The 23,057-nt window shown below is 38.1% G+C and overlaps 1 protein-coding gene across 1 annotated transcript in view; it reads left to right on the top strand.

The window, feature by feature from the left end:
- SPOCK1 (SPARC (osteonectin), cwcv and kazal like domains proteoglycan 1) overlaps positions 1-22,840 on the top strand; it is a 738,369-nt gene extending 715,529 nt beyond the window's left edge. Inside the window, exons 7-11 of the mRNA XM_027849220.1 lie at positions 2,675-2,791; positions 12,527-12,748; positions 14,583-14,645; positions 20,812-20,949; positions 21,955-22,840. Of these exons, the coding sequence (XP_027705021.1) occupies positions 2,675-2,791; positions 12,527-12,748; positions 14,583-14,645; positions 20,812-20,949; positions 21,955-22,145 (731 nt within the window). The 3' untranslated portion in view covers positions 22,146-22,840. The remainder of the gene's footprint in view (positions 1-2,674; positions 2,792-12,526; positions 12,749-14,582; positions 14,646-20,811; positions 20,950-21,954) is intronic.
- The last annotated feature ends 217 nt before the right edge of the window (positions 22,841-23,057 follow it).

Here is a 23,057-nt window from a genome sequence, read left to right as displayed (position 1 = left end):
TTACTACTCTTAACACACTCTTTAATCCAGTAAAACTGGTCTTGTTGTTATACCTCACATATACAACATTTCATCTCCTACGTTTTTGCTTTTGCACAGGCTACTGATTCCTCACACCTGGAATACCCTCCTGAACTCTTACCTCTTAGCATTCCTAATTTCCTACAAAGCTTAGTTTGAGTGCTGCATTCTACCATACATAAAGCCTTTTCTTATTTCTCTGTTAGACCCTTACCCCTCCAAATAGTTCTGTATTAATTTTGTATAAATCATCCTTAATGTCTTGTTATTAATAATATTGTTATGCTATTCCTTCATGAATCTTCCTTTTTTGTTTGGTTTTCTTACTTGGTGTTTAAAGCTAAGGACCTTTATTGTCAATCCTCCCTTTAATTAACAAAGCATATTGCCTGTTTTTTAATAGAAAAGTAGTATACTTTGTTACTGGCTTTCTATAGAAAGATTGAAGATTTGTTATTGCTGTTACCTTTACATTGGTGCCTGTGGAAAGCTGACCTAGTGGGAAACAACAGGTTCCTTTGTTTTTGTGATAGCCTTCCACCTCTGGCCTTTGGAGAGGAGGCCTTGCCTTCTAAAAAGGGTCCTACTATTTCAGTCCTGAGGGAACCTAAACTCTAAAATGGGGTCAGTCTTTTCTCTAACTTTCTCTAACTCATTTCCTCACGTTGGATTAAGACATCAGGGAAATCTCAAAGCTTAGATATGACTCATATCTAGGGTTACCCCAAAAGGGATTGGCAGGGCCCTTTCAAGAAAAGGCATTTAATGTACAAAGTAGTAGACTTCAGGTACAGTAAAACTATTAATTTCTTCTACTAACAAAGAAATACTTATAATACAAATAACTCAAAAACTGCATTGACAAATATTTAAAACATGAAACAGTAACCTGTAATAGTGGACTCACAGAAGGTTATAAATAGATATAGAAAATTTGTGAAGTACTCAAGGGATTCATAGAAGCTCGGTGCCTATGTTAAGTTCTACCAAGAGTTAAATATTCCCAAGAGACTTATGAGCCTGCTTAACAAAGTTCACTTTGACCTCAGTCTGTGCTATCTAAATATCACTTCACTTATGGTCCATATACTCTGGCCTACCTGAGTCATGCCTGCCTCATTGTCCTGGCTATCTTTTCATATGAGAAGGGTGTGGTTATAGGAAGCCCCACTTGTTGACAGCCCTTGGACCTCTCAATACCTCCAGAACTCATGAGGTACTCCCCAAGAATGTAAATAATTCTATCTCAGGACCATTGTTTGGTACCTGAAATAAAGCTACAGCAGAGAGGCAGTCAGAGACTTGAGATCCCATCTCATGCTAGCACATGCACACATTGCTATGTACAATAGATGCCTTAGCTGTTTCAAGGAGGGTGGGAAGAGAAGAAGATACTGACCCCCCGCCTCTGATGGGAGTCTAACGGAGAATTGACATACTGCCAAGCAATATGCTCAGAAAGGAAGAGGGAAAGAATTGCAGCTATTTCTCCTTTTAATCTTACTTAATGAGCTTTTCCTGCACATTTTTGAATCATCAATAGCCCCCAAGGATAGGGCCAAATAAAAGACCCTGGGTGTGCCTGTCCTTTAGTAAGAGGTTTATTGGAAGGGGCCAGGGTACAGGACCATCCCCAAGCAGCCTCCATGGGGTGGCCCATGTGGCCTGGACCAGCAGTTGGGAGTGGGAGGAGCCTGCCCTGATTACCTCATTACATTCTATTGATACCATTTATTTTTATCTCATAGTCATTTTCTCTTAAGCCTGCCTTCATTGATTCCTTCCTTGTAACAAAGAAAAAGAAATTTTTTTTTAGTAAAACCTAATGGGGGCAGCTAGGTGGCGCAGTGGATAGAGCACTGGCTCTGAAGTCAGGAGGACCTGAGTTTAAATCTGACCTCAGACCAAACACTTGACACTTACTAACTGTGTGACCCTAGGCAAGTCACTTAACCCCAATTGCCTAAAATAAATAAATAAATAAATAAATAAATAAATAAATAAATAAATAAATAAATGAATGAATGAATAAATGAATGAATGAATGAATGAATGAATGAATGAATGAATGAATGAATAAATAAATAAATAAATAAATGAGTAAATGAATAAATAAATAAATAAATAAATAGATAGATAAATGAAGTAAAACCTAATGACTTGGTGACTGTGTTTGACAGCAAATACCACATACCTTGTTCATAGTTCCACACCTCTTTGGTGACAAGAGGAAAGCATGTTTCATCATTTGTCCTTCAGGCCCAAGATTAGTCGTAGTTAATCAGAATTCAGCTTTCTTTTTGGTATTGCTTTTAATTTACATTATTAGAGTCATTCTGTATATTGTAGTCCTGGTTCTGCTTACTTGGCTCTGTGTCATTTCGTATAACTGTCCCCATGTTTCTCTGAATTCCTCACAGCCATTGCTTCCAACACAATTAGATTTTATATCTGAAAGCTTCCTTAGAAGTCATCTAATCTAACCTCATATGAAAGATGAGGAAAGTGAGACCCAGAGATTGTAAGTGACTTGTCTAAGGTCGCTCATGTGGAATCTTTCTTTCTGTTTTTGATCTCAAGGGATATTCCCAGTAGGGGGTCAAAGGATATGAACAATTTAATAACTCATCCTCTTTTTTGTATTTCTCTCTAGGCTGCACAGACAAGGAGTTGAGGAATCTTGCTTCCCGGCTAAAAGATTGGTTTGGAACTCTTCATGAGGATGCGAATCATGTCATCAAGCCCACTAGCTCAGACCCAGCACAAAGCAGTAAGACAAGATATATTTTTTTTAAGCTGTAAGAGGTGAGGTAGAGTTGGACCTTAACTACAAAGATTGTAATACCAACGTGCCATGTCACAGGGATACTATGAAATATTTTAGTATGATATTGATAAAGGCATAGTGCAAAGAAGACCTGCCTTGGAGTCTTTGTATTAAATTGAAATACTCTGAGTAGAGTGATACTTTAAACCACTATTAGCTCACACCTTATCTGGGTTTTCTCTGAGACAGATAGGGGAGGTGGAAGATCACCAAAGACATGCTTTACCAATCTGATATCATTCAAAGGCTAGCTCTGTCACTGGCCTGGGCTGTGGGGTCTGGCAAGGGCTGATCCTGCAACATGGCCCATTCAATACCATGCCTCAGATTGAAACAGGAGACAAGCTATTTCAGTGCCAGACTTGAAATAGACAAGAGAGATTTTGTTCACACACACTGAGTTTATCCAGCCTAAAATGATATTGGGAAGAGTAGAATAAGGTGCTGGGCATGAAGAAGAAAAGGAAGGTAGAACACCAGGCTGTCAACCCCCAATGGCTGAGGCAGAACTTTGCAGATAATAAAAATAGTTTGCATTCATATGGTAATTTAAGGTATAAGTATTTTACATATATTACCTTGTTTAATTTTTTTCTTTCTTTATTTTTTGTTACATTTTAAATTCTAAATTATCATCTTCCTTCCCTTCCCACTCCACACTAAAGAAAGCCACCATTTGACTCGGGTTTATAAATATATGTAAAACTATACTATGCATACTTCTATTTATCAGTTCTTTCTCTGGAGGTAGATAGCATCTTCCTTCATAGATTTTTATAGTTGATCTGAGTATTTATAGCACTCGGAATAACTTGGTTGTTCACAATTATTCTTTGAACAATACTGCTGTTACCGTTTACAACATTCTCTTGATTTTGCTCACTTGACTTTTCATTATTTCATGTAAGTCTTTCCATGTTTTTCTAAAATCAACTCTCATTTGATTTGATTCTTACAACCACCCTGGTAAGATAGCTACAGTTTAGACAGAAGAGGTTAAGTGACTTGTCCAGAGTCATAAAACTAGTAAGTGTCTGAGGTAGGTTTTAAATTCAGGTCTTCATGACTCCAATGCCAACACTCAATCATCTACACCACTGAGCTACCCCCAAAAATATAGAGTTCTTAGTGACACTGTGAAAAAAGTTTGCCAAAGATAGTGATAAGTACAGCATAAAAGAACCTTCCAGAATTATCTCATGTTATTCCCTTCCACACTATATTCCGTGGCTGAACTGGGCTATGTTTTGCTTACAGAATAAACCTCTCTATATTTGCTTACACTTTTCCTTATATAAGCTATGCCCTCTCTTTCATCTTTACTTGATGAATTCCTGTGTATGCTTTAAGGACTAACTCAAATGCTGCCTCCTCCATGAAACCTATTCTTAATCCTCCAACTTGGTAATGACATTTACCCTTGGCCCTTACTTCCCTTAATGTACCTCAGGTCTGATATTCTGGGGCATTGTGCAATATAATTTTCTATGTGGGTGTGTCCTTCCTCTGCTAGACTGTATAACTTCCATGAGAGCAAGGATAGTTCTTCATCTAAGCATTGTATCTACCCCAACATCTCTCACAGTGCTCTGCACACAAAGGGTGTTTGATGAATTGATAGAAAAATAGATAGATAAATCATGTTAGAGATGAATGTGAAACAATTTGGTAGGCAACTAAAAAGCTTTGGAGCACTCACCTCCAGAAAGGGACCTGCAACAACTCCATGGAAGTATTTTAACTGTCAGCATCATATAGAGTTCCATAGCTGAAAGGGTCCTCAGCAGCCATCTCCTGTAACTCATACCTGAAAAAGAGTCCTTGCCACAACAAACCCAGCAGCTGATCATCCAATCCAGTCATTGTTTTGAAGACCTCTGGTGAGGGGAAAGCCCCTACTTCTATATGTAACCCCTTCCATTTTTTGAATGGCTCAAATTGTTAGGATATTTTTCTAGTATAAATCCTACATTTGCCTCATTGCTTAATAGGGCATTGGTGATGGGCTCTCACAGTCAGGATGATGACTTTAGACTTTCAAAATGGAAATTATGGGTGATATGGCATCAAAGAAACCCAGGATTAATCAAATTAAAGAGAGAGTAGATATGAATTTAGTATAAGGTATAAAACTGATTTTCTGAAAATGACAACTTGGGAAACCTTAGAAAAACTGTATGTATGTGGCATGGTTTTTACTCACAGTATTTCAGTTCAAGTTAACAAGGATTTTTAGAATAACTGTACTGCACCTAGAAGTTGCAAGTTATTATTGGTATCATTTTTAAAAATTGGGCCTCTGATTTCAGTCAACAAGCATTTATTAAGCTTTTCTTATGTGTCAGACAGTGTGTTAAAAACACTATACGGAGAAAGACAAAAACATGTCATTTGCATAAGGAACTTCTGATGTGGAAATTCCTTCTATTAATTCAGATCTTTACCTGTTTTGCCATTTAACATTTGAGTCAGATGTGACTGAAATGACTCAAAAACAAGTAGGGCAACTAGGTGGAACAGAGGATAGAGACTTGGAATCAGGAAGACTCATCTTCATGAGTTCAGATCTGGCCTCAGAAACTTTGTAGCTGTGTGATCCTGGGCAAGTCACTTAACTCTGTTTACCTCAGTTTCCTCTTCTGTAAAATGAGCAGAGGAGGCAATGGCAAACCACTCTAGTATCTTTACCAAAAAAACCCCAAATGGAATCATGAAGACTCAGCATGACTAAAACAACTCAACAACACACTTGAGAAAGCTGCCTGAAGCATTGAGAGGTTGTGTCAGGGCCACACAACCTGAATGTGTGACTGTAGCCTACTTTGTATTCACTTTGCCATGACAATGATAGTGGCAAAAAAAGAAGAAACCTTGTCTCTTGTCCAATTGGAAAGACAAGATCTGTAGGAAACCACCAAAGAGCAACACACAGAAATAATAATCAACAAACATGTATTAAGTGCCTATTATGTGTTGGCAGGTGCTGGGGTTACAAAGACTTTAAAAATTAAAAGTTGTCACCCACAAGGGTACCATAATATGTAATCATTAGTTAAACCAAATAGTGTAAAGGACCAGAATGTACTGACCAGGCAATAAGTACCATGGGACAGATGGGTATTAACCGCTAACCAAATGCTGGGTTCCAAGCTCAGATATCTTCTCCTCTTCTTCAAGATAAAGTACTTCATTGGTCTTGGATTGTTTTCTGCATCCCGAGATGGCAGTGGGAAAAGGATGATTTAAGAGTTTTTACAGTGGATCAAGACGTTGGATTCCTGAGAGAGTTAGTGTTCGCCCTTCAAAAGCTAGATATCAAATATGTGTCCAGCCCAGCTGGACATCTGTAGGATAGATGAAAGGAGCAGCTGTTCTCAAAAGACTTATTTCACAGTTGTCCCTCAGGATTTATGGGCAATTAATTCCTTTCCCATCTAAAGCGGACTTCTGATCAGGATGCTAGGGGCAGCCAGCCCCTTTGGCCTTTTTGAACTGCCTTTCAACAAAGGTCAGATTGATGTGCTAAGCTAAGCTAAGCTATTCGTCTTGGCCCAATACCACAAAAGCATCTTCTTTTCTTTAGACAACCTTGAAAGACTGGAGACTTGCTCCATAATTGAGAATCAAGCTGATTCCCTGAAAAGGCATTTAAAATGTTGTTGTTGTTACGTGATGCCCTAATTATATTATTATGTTTTAATGTTCTGAGGCAATTAATATGAAAGGAGAAAAAATAAATGACTTCCTTAGGTTAGCCTCTAAGGCCCATGGAAAGTGAAGTTTTAAGATGGAGACTTAAGAGTTCTCAGGTATTTCTGGGATTCTGAATTTTGCTGTTTTCTTTACTCTCTGGCAGCCAGCTGAAAGGAGGATACTCGGGCTTTCTTCCTTTGGCATCCACTCCTGCTGTAACTGCTAAAAGCCTTTTAACAGTAGAAATCCTTGATCCCTTTGCCCTCGATTCCATGCTCTGCCAGCCTAACCCTGCTTTGGGTTAGTGTCCATCTGCTCTCTCAAACATTGGATTGACATTTCCTAGGAATTTTAATACACATGGCAATGTCATTGATTGATTATCTGTTAAGTGATTATCCCAGTGGAATGAAAACTCCTTAAAAGAAGACTCTATTTCATTTTTGTCTTTGTACCTCTAGTGCCTTAAACATAGTAAGCAATTAACATTTGTGGAATTAAATCGTTGTTCAATCTGATTTCTAAGACAATAGTCCATTTGGAGTCTCAAATTAGAAAGGAGTACAAGAAAAAGGCTTATTGGCAGCACCATGTGTTAAACTACAAACACATACTAATACCCAAGTAAAACAATAGTCGATGAATCAACGAGCATTTATTTTTAAAATACATTATTTATTGATATTTTCTGTTTTTATATTGCCTTGATTTCTTCCTGTATCTTTCTCCCTCTGTCATGTCAAAGATTTTTTAAAAAAAAAAGGAAAAGAAGAAAAAAAACTCAGTAAAACTAATCAATACATTGAAAAATCTGACATTTACAAAATTCTACACCTGTGTACTTTCTATCATTGTAAATGAGCGAGGAGAGGTGTCTTCTCATATCTTTTTGGCAGCCATGCTTTCAACAACAATTATTAACATCCCGTTTTACGTACCTGGTAAGTGGCTCTCCAGCCTCTACTTGAAGATCACCCACGAAGGGCGGTCCAATACCTTTTGAAGCAGTCCATTCCACTTAGGGACAGCCCTACTACTAAGGAAGATCTCCCTGACACCAGGTCTAAATAAGCCTCCTTGACACTTCTCCTCACTGTTTGTAATATTATCTTCTGGATCCAAACAGAGGAAGTCTTAATTCCTCTTCCATATGACAGTCCTTCAAATACCTTAATCATATCCCAAGTCTTGTCTTTTCTAAGCTAAAAATCCTGATTCCTTCAACCAATCTTAACATCACATGAACTCAAGGTCTTTTGCCATCCTGCTTTCCTTCTTCTGAACACTCTCTAGTTTACCAATTATTTTTTCTTAAACTATGGCACCCAGAACAGAACACAATACTCCAAAAGCCCATTGATCATTGCAGAGTGTAGACAGGCCAACACTTCCTTATTCCTGGGAATTCTGCCCCTTAGGTTACTTTGGGTTACTTTGTCTTTTTTGATTTCCATATGACAGAGCTGACTCATATTAAACTTATTGTCCACTAAGACCCTTCCCCCACCCCAGATTTTTTTCAGACAAACTGCTAACTAACTATATCTCTCTCATCTGGTATACAAGGAGTTGATTTTTCAAACTTATGTCAGACTTTAGATTCAAATAAAAATTTCAGCCTAGATCTTTTCTGGATCCAAAATATGTCCTCTAGTGTCTTAGTTAAACTTCTGAGCTTTGTGCCATCTCCAAATCTGATAAGCATACCATTTATCTAAGTTATTGATAAAAATATTAAATATCACTGTTGAAGCACAGACCCCTGGGGCACTCTACTGTAGACTTCTTATCAAGTTAATCATATAAAGCTAACATTGAAACCATCAACAACAACTTTTTGAGTTTAGCTCTTCAACCATTTCTTGAAACCCTCTTAACTTCCTTGGGCTTAGTTTCTTCCTCTGTAAAATGAGAGGGTTGGATTAGATGACTTCTGAGATCCCTTTCAATGCCAAATCTATGATCCTTTGGTCATCTAATTTGCATATCTCCCATTTTTTCGCAAAGATAGTATGACATACCTTGCTAAATATAAGCCAATTTTATCTACATCATTCTTCTGATCTATTTGGTCAGTAAAGCTGTCACAAAAAGGAATTAGTTTAGTCTGCTATGACATGTTCTTGATAAAGCCATGTTGGCTCTTTGTACTTGAATTGTTTTTCATTATGTTCACTAAATATCTCTCTAATGATCCATTCTTGAATTTCTTGAGAAATCCATCACAATTAAGGTCACTAACCTAAAATTTTCAGATTCTTTTCTCAAACTCTTTTTTTTAATTAAGATAATATCTGCCCTGTTTCAGCTTTATGGTTCCTCTTGTGTTCTCCACAATCTTTCAAAATCTAACTGACAGTGATTCAGCAATCACATATTCCAGTTCTTTTGATGTCAGGGGATGTGGTTCTTCTGGACCAGGTAACTTAAATTCATCAAGTGTGGCTAGGTTGGTCCTCTCCTAATAGGTTATCAGTGCATATCTTGTTAAGAATCTTTGTTCATTTCTAGTGCAGTTTTCTTTGTCAGAGAAAAAAGAAGCAAGATAAGGATTAAACATTTCTTTCTCCTCTCTGTGGTCTTTTTCCATCCTCCCATCCTCCCATAGCAGTACTATTCCTTCTCTGATTTTCTTTCCTACAAAATAGCTAGGAAAACAAATTGACCCCTTTATGTCAGGTTCCATCACCCACAGCTATTTGTTCTGAGTTTTCATACTAACACTATTTTTACAAGACTGAGCCAAGCTTTTATTCCCTATTATTTTATAATTACATGATTATGTAATATATTGTTATTATCTCCTATTACTTTCCCTTGGCTCCATATCATGTACTTAACTTTTAAAAATTTAAGTTGGATATTGAGTTCTTGGGGCATTCACCTCATTTGCTTTCAATAATTCACATTTTCACCTCCATTGAAATTGTTTTCCTTTGGTTCTTTAGAATTTGACAGTTCACAAAATCTAGAGTACATGTCAGACTATGCTTTGCTTTCCTCTCCAACATCACAAATTCTAGAAGGAAATGGTCATTTCTCCACAAGGTTCCCATCATTTCTACCCTAGCAAGCAATTCTTCTTTCTTAGAGGGAATCAGATCCAGTATAGAATTTCTCCTTGTTGACTTTTCCACCTTTACGAAATTATAGGTCATACTTTCTTCCCATATACTTGTTGAGCCCCTATATTCTTTTCATCTAGGAATCTTTCCTTGATGTTACCTTTCCCATGTGTTAAAGCTTTCAGTCTTCGCCATTACAGAGGGTCCTGGGACTAGCTGTAGGGATAGGCTGATGTGAGAGCCCTTAGACTCAATTGAATGTGACCTTGAAAAACTGGCTGTATTATGAAATGATTAGTCTTGATTCAGGATGAAGGTGATTGATACTCAGCACTGATCTCTCTGCTTCTGAGGAGGGAACATCAGAAATCTAAAGGCAGCACCCTACCAAAGTATGTATAATGGATTAGGATTTTCCATTCCTTTCTGAAAGATGCATGAGCACCTTAGATTTCAACTGTGACTTCTTTAAGATGTTTCTAGACAAACTAAATACACATAATATTTAGCAAAGCTTTTGTTTTCTTTTTAAGTGGTTATAATCAACATCAGAGGTGTGAAACTCACAGATTGGTATTATAGTAGTGGTAAAGGAAGCAGAATTGGACAAGTAGTTGGCAAACTTCCAAGTATGACTTGAACCAGATTAAAATGTAATTGGGAAATGTTTAACAAACTAAATAAAAATACAACACAGATAATGTTAATTTGTAGTTTTCTAAGCCAATATGCAGCTTACAGGGATTCATTTATATTGGAGTTTGACACCAGTGGTCTCCATTATGAATAGCAAGAGTCCTAAAGAATCAGGAAGACTTGGGTTTAAATCCCACCTCTGACACTTGCTAGTTATGTGATAACATACAAGCATGTCACTTAACCTTTCTAAGCCTCAGACAACTCTCTAAGACTTTAAATTGTAGGTAGTTTGCTATCCATCCCAGTGATTGGAAGGAATTCTCACATTAATGAAATCATTAATTAATCATAAGTCCTTGACATTTAGTTTATACAGGGGATCAAAACACTGTGGCTTTTTTTTTGTTTTGTTTTGTTTATTTGTTTTTGTTTTTGTTTTTTGAGACTTGGTCTCACTATTCTCACCAGAAGTGCCTCTTCTAGAAGTGCCCAGGCTGAAAATGCAGCAGCCGCTTGCAGACTTGATCACAATATTGATTGATTGGCATGGAAACTTTAAACTGTTCCATTTTCCCAACTTAAATGGGGCACACCCTTTCTTTAGGTAGCCTGGTGGCCCTCTACTCCTGGGAGCTCACCATATTAGTGCTAGACTTAGTTTGAACGCTCTTTTGGCTTTAGCCCTACTGCATGCAACTTAGAAACTCTGACCTCAAGGGATTCATCAGCCTCCTCAGCAACAGAAAGTTTTATGCCTTCAACACTACCACCAGGAGGCAGTGCCCAAACATTGGTTTAAATTGCAGGGATAGCTTTATCTGGGTTGATTTGGCTCTTGTATCTGGAACTTAACGAGAGGACAGAAAGAAGGGCAAACCGATTACCCTCTCTGGGCCTCAGCTTCCCACTTTATAAAATGAGTGGATTGGATTATAAGACCAGTAAGATCTTTGTCAGTTCTGACATTCCATATTTATTTAAGATGTATTTATTAGGGGAGCTTGTTATTCATGGGATTTTCCTTTTGTAGAGTAAAAGCTTCCAAACTGTTTTAATTTTATTTAATTTTAATTTTATTCCCAACATTTATAATTTATCTCTTGTGCAAATCGGAATATTCATTCATCATATTTTCCCATTGTCCCATGCTTGTCTAGGTTTATTTCTTCCCCAGGTGAGCTTGAGATCAATATTTCCTGCAACCGTGTAGTTCTCAGCCAAATAGACAAACTTCCCACTGGCAAGCCCCATCTCACTTCAAAATATTGAAGCATGAACAATTCTCGTTCCTTTATAAAATTGTACTTAATGACCCTTAACCAATGCATTTGTACTCCCCTATAGAACCTGTGTCCCACGTTAAGCAAACTCAATATATGAATATCTAGATTTTACACAAGAGATCAATCATGGTGATGTTAGGGGCCATCTTCACTTTATAAAGGCATTTGCTGTGAAATTCTCACAGTGGGCCTGCCTAGTGCATTTGAAATGTTTTGATTTATGAAAGTTTGATTTAAGGCTAATGTATAAATTGTGATAGACCTAGCATCTTTAGCTATAAAGTACCCTAGAGGTCATTTTTACATCTAAAAACAAAACAACAATAAAACTTTGGCCTAAAGAGGTTAAGCCTTTGCCCAGGGTTACACAGATAGTGGTATAGCAGAGAGAACATTTGAAATTATTCTCTGACTTCCAAACCAAATGATTTTTACGCTAGAACTTTTATTTTAAAATAAAAAAAAATATAGTCGAATATAAGTTCCTTGAGGGTGGTGACTGTTTTGTTTTATGTCTTTGTATTGCCAGCACTTATAGCACAATACCTTGAGTTTAATAAGACTATTGAAGTTGAAAGTATTGATGAATACGTTTGGAGCAGTAGAGAGGTCACTGACTCTAGAGTCAGAGGGCATGAATCTGAATCTTACCTGTAATACTTACTCATCTCCTGATCCTCAATTGAAATAGTTTAGCTTGATAACCTCTGAGATTCCTTCCAGCTCTAGCTATATAACCCTACGACTCCACGGCCAGGGAGGAATAGGCAGGACACCTGGTCTACTGGTTATAGGTAGAGTCTTTGTTGTAAAGCATTGGAGAAAGGGGAGAGAAGTGAGTGTGGATGGGGTGGGGGAGGGAAAGTAGTTGGGATTATGATAGTCTTTATAGGATTTTGAATCATGGACAAACAGGGACTTTGTGAAGGACTTTTCCTGGTTCGGGAGACCTCAGACTTGGTCCAGTTCCAGAATTTTTTTTGTGTGTCATCTCCTAGGGTTTGACACCAGCATTCTGCCTATCTGCAAGGACTCCCTGGGATGGATGTTCAACAAATTAGACATGAATTATGATCTCTTGCTTGACCACTCAGAGATCAATGCCATTTACCTTGACAAGTATGAACCATGCCTCAAACCCCTCTTCAATTCTTGTGACTCTTTCAAAGATGGGAAACTCTCAAACAATGAATGGTGCTATTGCTTTCAGAAGCCAGGAGGTAAGGAGTAGGTCAGAATCCGGATAATTGGTCTAATGTCTAATTCAGTCACATTCGTCATATGCTCATGGAGGTGGGTTGGGAAATTTATATTTTAATGGGATGGGAAAAAAGTTAATTAATATATTGATTAATATATCAATTATAATTTATGTGTAATTATAATATATAGTATAGTATGATATTATATAATTTGTAATTAATAAATTGATATATCTCAAGTGAGAAACTAGAGGACAGTATGATATTGCATAGAAATACAGAATTTATTGCTTCTTACTAGCATTTGCATGCTGTCAATTTACAAATCCATTTCCATTTTAAGTATAGTATACTGGGGAAAAACAAACAAACCTGGAATTAGAAATCAAGGGTCTCAGTCCCTGGTCTTATCCTAAATAGCTGTGTGACTTTGGACAAGTCATTCAGACTCTCTGAGCCTCTATTTTCTCATTTGTAAAGTGAAGTCTTTTTTACCTAAATGATAGCATTATTGTTAAAGCAAATGACAGGTTCTTTGAAAACATTATGTAAATGTAAAGTATTATTGTCTTCCCATTTGGATAGTCTTCCCACTTATCAAACTAATCCAAGAGCAGGTGTGAATTTGTGCAACTTAAAGACTGACAGTTTTTATCTATTTCACTCCTACTTCCTCTCCATGGGCAGGTAGACAAAAAAAGATAGGGTTATAAAATCTCTGAGCTTAATTAACAGGTTATATAATTCATAGAACAGCATATATTTATAAACATACAATTATATTTTGTAAGTAGATGAGTAAGGCTAGAAGATGCAGGACAAAAGTCCAAGGCATTGATTGGTCCTGAGACCTGAGGGCTAATCCTCCTCTTCCTCATCTATCAAAGAATGTGTATACTGCCTGTAATTTACCAAATATTTCTGAGCCCCTGTGTCCTCAATCAAGAGAAGGGGAGAAAAAGGCACCCAGGAAATGTTGTAGGAGTAAGCAAAAAGTAGATTATATGAGTGCTTTGAGGTTTTCAGAAGAAAGGAACAATGTAATTTTAAGGGATCCAAGAGGTCAGTTTGTTTAGAAAGGCAGGTAAATTCAATCCTGGAGGTGAGGTGTAGTGAAGGTATTTTATGTACTGATATACTCCAACAAGCTCCATTCTAATTTAAGGCTTTAACTCCTTGCCCTTCAATAGGTAAGAGACCTGAGAGGTGATTCCAATGTCTATGTAAATGATACATTGGAGAATCTATCAAAGGAAGGAGCTATTCTGGCTTCCTACTATATCTTAATAGTGGTATCTAATTTCCTATTTCAAAGCTAGAAGGCCATGAGGGCTGAATTAGTTTGCTGGATAAACATACTGAGGACTCACTTTCTGCCATGTGAGACATAGTAAAAGGGTAGCAGACAAAGGATTCATCATGCTATTATTATACTGATCTAGTATTTAGATTAACTGTTCTCAGCTAATGGAATCTTGATCCTCTTTCTCCTGCTGATAGAAACCTTAGGAGGTTACATGTTTCCTGATGGCAAGAAATAAGTCTGTTAGCCAATAGTAAATTAGACTCTGGACCTTTTTGGAGATGGTGGTAGATAGGAAAAAAAAAAGTATCTTGCCACCCACCTAGCCCCCAAACACTATTTTTAAATACACTTTGCTTTTTTTTTTTTTTTTTTTTGTTAATGAATAACACTAATGGCTCAAATTTGTCTCGCTGTTCAGGACCAGCATATGGAGTAATTCCATTCCCAGGTGTACTATTGGCTATATTTCATGTCAAAAGTGAAGCCAATCATTAGAGATTATATCCCACACCATCTGGAAACTGACTCTTATAAATTATATTTTAGGTCTCCCTTGCCAGAATGAAATGAACAGGATTCAGAAGCTAAGCAAGGGGAAAAGCCTGTTGGGTGAGTACAATTTCTTGCCACTCATTTGAACAAGTAATTAAAGCAGCTGTGACTGTTGTCATGTCATTCATGATGATGGCTATTTAATTAGGGGCCAGCCTTTCATGATGGAAATGCCGTGTTTTGAAGTAGACAGGTCCCTTTCTCACATCCAATGATGCAGCCCTATGAATAAGAGTAACTGATTGAGAACCAGGCCCATACCCCATTATTATGAAAGATGAATCAACATATAGTGGAAGAGGCAATGGTTGGAACATCTGGAGACCCAGGTTCTCCTAGTTGAAACATGAACTAAATATGTGACCTTGGGTAAGTCTCTTTCCCGCTCTGGTTCTGTTTCCTCATCTGTCAAATGAAGGAGCTGTACTAGAGTCATTCATTCATTCATCAAATATTTATTAAGTTCCTATACTATATGCAATTCAGTAGAGGAAAAAAAAGGAAGGAAGGAAGAAAAGAAGGAAAGAAGAAAGGAAGGAACAAAGGAATGAAGGAAATGAAGAAAGAAACAAGCAAGCATTTATTAAGGACCAAGCCAAGCCCTATGTTAAGCACAAATATCTCATTTGGTCCTCATAACAACCTTGGGAAGTAAATGTTATTATTATCCTTAGTAATTGAGGAAACTGAGATAGAGGTTAAATGATTTGCCCAGGGGCACACAGTAAGTGTCTGAGGCTAGATTTGAACTCAAGTGTTCTAATTCCTAGCACTGTGCAATGGAACTCATTTTCTAGTGTAGAGAGGTATGACATATCCTTACATAACTGTATTGCAAAGGACCTGTAGTCAAGTCCTACCATTGATACTCTGTGTGACCTTGGACAAATCATTTAACTCCTATGACCCTCAATTTCCCCCTGTAATTCCTACAGGAATTACAATTCCTGTAAAATGGGTGGGGGGGAGATTAGACTATATTACCCAAAGAAAAGTACATAAAGAAGAAAGGTGATTTTTGAGAGCTAGAAGAGGCAGAGCTGGTTATTAGTGGATACAACAAGGAACCTAACGGCAGAAAGACAGGAGTTCAAATCCTGCCTCAGATACATACCTATTGTATGACCCTAGGCAAGCCGCCTATCTACTCTGTGCTTTGGATTATCCTTAAAATAGGAATAATAATGCCTGTAGATTTCATGTCAGTTTGGTATTGTGAGACGAAAATGAATAACGAATGTAAAGTGCTTTGCAAAATCTTAAAACTAATTTAATATCACCTATTATTATGTGAGTCTAAAAAGCTCATTTTCAGGAAGAGATCAAGGAAGGCTCCACAGAGGAGGAAGCATTTCAGATCTTTGCCAAAAGTACAGAATTTCAAGAAGCAGGCATTAGGAAAGAGGGATGCCAGGTATGGGGAGGTGTGTGTTCAGGAGATGTTGCCCAGTGTGATTTGAATAACTGATTGCTGAGATCTTTTTCTTGATTCCTCACCTATTATGGCACTTCCTTTTTTTCATCTCCAAGAATGACCGGAGGCAAAGGACAAAGAGACCTGCTCTGTGTCCTTCTCTGATTCCCTCCCCCCATAGGAAAGTGAACGGAAGTGGTTGCCACTGTATCCTTGTCTCCACCTTAGAGATTTGCTGTAACTGTCCTCATCTCCCCAAGGGAACATGTGTAGAGGGTAGAAGACAGTGGAAGCTGTCATCTGATCCCTTAGCCATTTAGACACGATACGATACACTTCTCTTGCCTCCATCTGAATGTCAGGGCAGGGTGGAAAACCAATAACAACAGAGCTCAACCTTGCTTCTGACAAACGTGCTGTTTTGTAGCTGCAATAAAGATAACGAATTCCAAGTCCTGTCAAGGCTTTTCCATTTAATTTTCTGAAGTACTCCTTTCTGCAGCAGAGAGAGTAAATGGTTGGCTTGGAAGGAGAGAATCAGCAAAATGTGGTAAACTTTCTTTGAAAATGAAATCCAGTATTCAGTAGCATGGACCTTGTGTTTTTAGAGAGCTGAATACTGAAAGGAAATCATTTAAATTTGCCCTTGTTCAATACACTGAAGCTGGCTATAGTCTGTCATTTCTAAAGTTTGCATTAAAAACAAAATAAAAGAAAACAACAGGTCTCTGCCTGCCAGCAGGCTTGTAAAAGTGTGGGAACAGCCATCACAAATAAATAAAAGACATGTGAAATGTGATCATTTTCCACTCCCTACTTGGGAGTAGAATACCAGGAAAATCATTCCTTGATCTGATTCTAATTCACTGTGTGCAGAAGCAGTAGAGTCTTGTCATGGGAAAAGAATTTAATTGACTCGCCCATAATTATACAACTGTAAGTGCCAAAGGCAATATTGGAATCCAGGACTTCCTAACTCTTAGATATGTCCCACTGACTCTTGAAATGTAATAATATTAAGAATCAGTGGACTTGGTGCTAGAATTCATGACTTCTGATTCCAACCTTTTTTGGACTTAGTTACCCGTCACAGAGGGGTACAACTCATAGATTTGTTTTTCGTCCTTCATTCTCAAAGAGGACCAGTGACATCAGGAGGGTGATGTCTTGACTTGAAAGTGAATTGGATTTAACTGAGGTAGAACTGTGCAAAGTCACCAGCCTCGCTCTCTCCTTCAGAGTCATCAGAGTCCAGAGGCAAGACATAGGTCGGGATGACTGATGATAGCTCCGTATACAGTGGGAAACCTTGACCTTTCTAAGCTAAGGTTTTTGCCTGGTCTCAGTTCCTTTGAGGCAACACCCATTCAGTAGTTAAAGGCTAGGTAAGAATCGAGGCAAAAGATGGCCTAGTTTCCCTTCACAAAAGAATCTATTTGGGAGGGGAAGACCCTCAGAGTCTCTGACCAGAACAGAAAGAGACCTTATAGATCATCTAGCCCAACTACTTCATTTTTGCAGATAAGGAAACTGAGTAGTGTGTGTGTGTGTGTGTGTGTGTGTGTGTGTGCGCGCGTGTGTGTGTGCGTGTGTGCGTGTGCGTGTGTGTGTGTGTGTGTGTGTGTGTGTGTGTGTGTGTGTTTTCCTTACAATACCAGATAGGGATTACTCTCTTCAATGCAAGAGGACCAGATGACTTTTTGAGGTTTCTTATTAGATTTTCTGTTTCTATGAGAACTTGTACTGGGTGGGAAGTTTTGGCTATGTTTAGTGTAAAGTAAATAGCCAAGCAGATGACTATCAGTATGCAGGAATCACATCCAAAATACATTCTTAAGTACCTTAAGTGTAACTTCGCATCTTCCTCTTTCTGTCTAGCCAAGGTCGGCTGAGGGAAGGTTTGATGTGCTTTGTCATATCATGCAGGAAGGAATCTGCAATTAGGTCTAGGTTTCCATTTGGCTAATAGTCTGTGGCCCTGCAACAGGAAATTTCTTAGGAATTTTCCTAGTTGTGTTGGTGGTTGTGGTGGTGGTGTGTATATGTGTGAAAAGGAGGTTATTTTTTGGGGGGGGCAGGCTAGGCAATGGGGTTAAGGAACTTGCCCAGGGTCACACAGCTAGTAGATGTCAATTATCTGAGGTTAGATTTGAACTCAGGTCCTCCTGACTCCAGGGCCAGTGCTCTATCTACTGCACCACCTAGCTGCCCCCAAAAGGAGGTTATTATAAGTGAGAATTGCTATCATTAAAAAAGGGTATAGAGTCCCATTTTATAAGAAATACAAGACCTCAAATATAGAACAAAGTCTGAAGTTTGAATAACAGTTTCAAAGGGATCCTCCTAGAAAAGACCTCCAATATCATCCAATCCAACTCTCCATGAAGTTTATCAGTTGTGTGATCATGAGCAAGCCGCTTTCTGAACCTGTTTCTCCTTCTATAAAAGGGCATTAAGACTATTTGCACTTCCTTCTTAACATCGCTATAAAAAAATCTTGTAAACTTATTGTAATAAATGAATTAATTTGTTTGTATATTTACACATGGGAAGATACAAGATGTATATCCCAGAGAAGGGTAATAATTTTCCCAAGGTTATGCAGCTAGTTAATGACAGAACAAAGATAATTAACATATTCATATCAATATTTCAAGGAGATCTGTATTTGTGGGTGTGGGCACTTCTTCTGGTGACACAGGTTTTAGCCCTTCTACAACATAGTAGATGGTATTCAAGAGTTGCTATGACCAAGGAGTTCACCACCCTGCACTTAGCTAGACTGGCCCTTAGATAATAACAAATAAGTGACACTTACATATCCCTTTAAAGTCTGCAAAGCATTCTTTATCTCATTTGAGAACCACAATTCTCCTATGAGGTAGGTCTTATAAGGTATCATTATTTCCATTTTTCATATTAGTAACCTAAGACTCGAAGAGGTTAAATGAGTATGCCTAGTCACTTAGCTAATATCGTAGATGTAGGTTTTGAACCCAGATCTTTGTGACTGCAAGGCCAATACTCTTCCTACTATGCTATACAACAGTGAGCTGTCACAGGACCTATATTTAAAGCCTTTTTAACTTAGTAGAACCTTGCTGAGGTTTAGATAACTCCACACCATAAGGAGGCATCAAAGTGAGAAGATAGTAGATCATAAGATCATCAATTTCAAGTAAGAAGGGCCTTTAGAGGTAAAACTTCCTCATTTTACAGATGAGGAAACTGAGGACCAGAGAAGTTAACTGACTTGCCCAGAGCCACACAGCTCACACAGAGCACCTGAGATGAAATTCACACCCAAATCTTCCTGACTCTAAGTGCAGTTCTTTATTTACTACACAATGCTGCTTCTCACCTTATATGTATATGTAAATGTAGATACACAAATAAAGGGTGTCCCAAAAGTCATGGTTCAGCTTTTTTTAGTAGCTTAAATCTGTACTGTGACTTTTGGGACACCATATACATATGTGTATATAATATACATATGTAACGCATATATATGTATATATATATATATACATATTTTACAGCAAAATATGTCTTTACATCTAAATGCTTCTGAGCTATATTTCTACCTCATCAATTAGTATTTATTACTTGCCTTAGTGGAGGCATAGACCTGGATTTTGACATGATATAATTATTATTCACCAACCAGTGAATCATATTCTTGACTTTTCTGAAGAATGCTCTGTATCTGATATGAAAGATCTTCTCATCACATTTTCCTCATCTAAGACTAGAACACATTGAAATGTTATAGCTGGCAAACAAGAATTCTATTTATTTGCTTACAAATTATTTTCCCCAAGGGAAAAACTCCTGATGTAATAACCGTGCATTCAGAGGGCATTCAGAGCAACCCAGGAACAAGCAACAACAAATTATAATCAGTTATAATTACTGCCTACTTAGAAAAAAGTGTTAGTTTTATTATATTGTAGATTCAGTGCAGCACCTGGCTTATTACCAGCCTAGGGAATTAAGACAAATATATATTTTCCTGTCTGCTGATAAGTTTTTCATGGAGTGGTTTGATAGGTAGGCCAGTTTTCCTTCTAGTTCACCACATGTTCTCCCTTGCAGATCTGCTTGGGAATTTGTATATAAATATCTCTTTTAAGCTAATTTTTCCTGTGGTTACTGATGCCATCTGATCGTTGTCTTATTTTTTTCCCCTAGACTGTCTCAGATTCCAAAGGTACCTTCTGCCTTTAACATGAAGAATGAATTAATGTATAAAGTAAATGAGTGAGTGAGTGAGTGAATGAATGAGCATTTCATTCAAATAATTATAAATGAACTTTTCCAAAGAGGTATGCCAGGTCTTGACTCCATCAAGAGCTTCGATAGACAAAGAGTGGAGGATGGCAACTCCACAAATGGAGAGCCTGTCCAAATGAGCCCGTCAGCAGAATTGGCACAGGAACACCTGGACTGGACTAGGAAGAAGGAGACCTGAGTTTCCTAATGCTGATTCTAACACCAATTTATTAAATGACATATGTATGTATGTATGCATGTGTATTATAGGCACACACACATAAATATATGCCATTAGAGTATATAGTCATATAGCCATCTCAGCTTCAGTTTTCTAGATGATCTCCAGGTTCCCTCCGATTCTGACATCCCGTGAAGCAAAAAATAGTGTCGTGATACTATGATCATCTACCACATATGCAAATAATGATTTGGAATCATAAGACATCACATATCTTTAATCCAGGGGAGTCTTTGTTTAGCTTGTTTCGGTTTGATTCCAATGTGGGATCTGAGAATTATCTTTGTTTCCTCTAGGGACATTCATTCCCCGCTGCAATGATGAAGGGTACTACAAAGCCACTCAGTGTCATGGGAGCACAGGACAGTGCTGGTGTGTGGATAAGTATGGGAATGAGCTGGCCGGCTCTAGGAAGCAAGGAGCTGTGAACTGTGGTGAGTAGTGGAATTAAGCCCCTACCCTCCCTACTCTACTCCCTGGACATCAGTCAGTTATAATTTGAGGGTAATTCAGTTTACTACTACGTGCAGTCAGTCAGTCAACAGTTAATAACTATATAGAGGGCTACATTGGACATTTTAGGGGAAGGTGACAGGGAATATACAGAGGATTTAGAAAATAAGACTTCAGATGACATTCAAATGGAAAGAGGAAGTGTTCTTGTTGAATTTACCAAAGGAATAATAATCAACACACTTTTAGTAAGTGCCTACTTTTAAGGAGCGTCCATTATAATGGCATAAGAAAGATATAAAATAATATAGAATATAGAGAATAATTGGCAATGGCTAGAGAATGATGGTGGGTGCTATATTATCATAAAGATGGAGAAATCTAACAGTGTAGGAGTCAGCTTTTAAGTGGAGTTATTTATACCGCCAGTTCTTAAGACCTAGTATCAAGCATCTAATTCTTTAGTTTTATACACCTAAAAATGCTACAGGAAAAAAAAAACTTATATAATTTCTTTAGAACCTGATTAGTTTGAAATGTTACTTATAGGTCTATAGAATGGTCTAATGGAAGGCATGCTGAATCTGGAGTCGGGAGGCCTAGATTCAAAACCTAACTCTGCCACTTAACTGTGTGATCTTGAACAGGTCACTTAACTCTCTGCCTTAGTTTTCTCATCTTCAAAAGGAGGGAGTTGGCCCCAAGCTGAAACTTAGAGGGTGTCTAAGATCTCTTCTAGCTCTTTGCTCTTTGATCTTTGCTCCTATGATCCTACAGGGATTGATCATTTCAGGTGGGTAAGGGGATGCTGGTATTTTTCTGCCAAGTTGACAGGGAAGTACTATTTATCACCTTGAGGCAGATAGTGAGCCTTCAGACAGGAGAGAAGCAAGGCAAAGACAGTAGTCATCAGTGGCAGAGAGTATGGAAGAGAGGCACCTCTAATGTTTTTGTGTTTGTCTGCTTTACTTAAAAAAAAAATTTAGAAGAAGAACAAGAAACCTCGGGAGATTTTGGCAGTGGGGGTGCTGTGGTTCTCCTGGATGATCTGGAAGAAGAACACGGAGGAGCAAGAAAGGACAAAGATGGGAAACTGAAAATTCATGTGAGGGCAACGAATGAAGATGATGAAGATGAAGATGATGACAAGGAGGATGAGGTTGGCTATATATGGTAGTCCCCTCAGGACAAAGGACGTGTGTTTTGCACAATATCACAAGTCCGTCACAACTCAATAATTGTATCTAAAACCATTAGGCACAAAATGTCTCCTCTCCACGGTTCTATTCTGTACCCTGTGTATGATTTGGAAGACAGCTTTCCTTCTTTCCCAAGTATGGCTATTTTGGGGATGTGGATGTTTTTTTCTTTGGGCTAGGGGACAACTGGCTTCACTTAAACAAAGTCTCATGCTCCTGGCTTCCCTTCTTCCCTTCAGGAGGATTTCTCTCAACAATTATGTAGTTTATGTGAAATTCTGACTGGGGAGGGAGCCAGGTCCTCTGGATGAAAAAAAAAATGAACCCTGTCTTGTTTGTCCGCACTGGTAGTTCATTATGGCACATTTTTTTTTCCCTAGACGTGCTTGCAATGGCTGGCTGCTTTTCTTGTGTATTGAAGATGATATGGGGAAAAATGAAATGCCTCATTGGAATCTTCCCTCTTGCCTCCTCTCCCCCCCCCAAAAAAAACCCCTGATATTTATCATTAAAAATTGATTCTCCTGTGCATAGCTACTTCTGGCTTTCTAAAAACAATGGCCTTAATTCTGCCAAGAGCCCCTTTGGGGAGCCATTCTCTTTGCTATAGAATGGTTGCCAGATGCCTGTCTCTCTCTATATTTATGTATGTATATATATATCTATATCTATGTGTGTGTGTGTGTGTGTGAGATACACAGACACAGATACAGACACACACACACACACACACACACACACACACTCATACCCCTATACAGGAAGAGATAGTTGTTTAGAATCATTGGAGAACACAGTTGAGAAGTAATTAAGATGCCAGCCTGTCCAGACAATTACTATTTCCAGAAGGAAAAAATCCGAAATCTGTGTAGAAACTGTTTTTGCATTAA

This window comes from Vombatus ursinus, unplaced genomic scaffold, assembly GCF_900497805.2.
Source record: "Vombatus ursinus unplaced genomic scaffold, bare-nosed wombat genome assembly UNPS02007284.1, whole genome shotgun sequence".
Lineage (NCBI taxonomy): Eukaryota > Metazoa > Chordata > Mammalia > Diprotodontia > Vombatidae > Vombatus > Vombatus ursinus.
The sequence above is the reverse complement of the archived record's forward strand: the minus strand, read 5'-3'. Positions and strand labels throughout refer to the sequence as shown.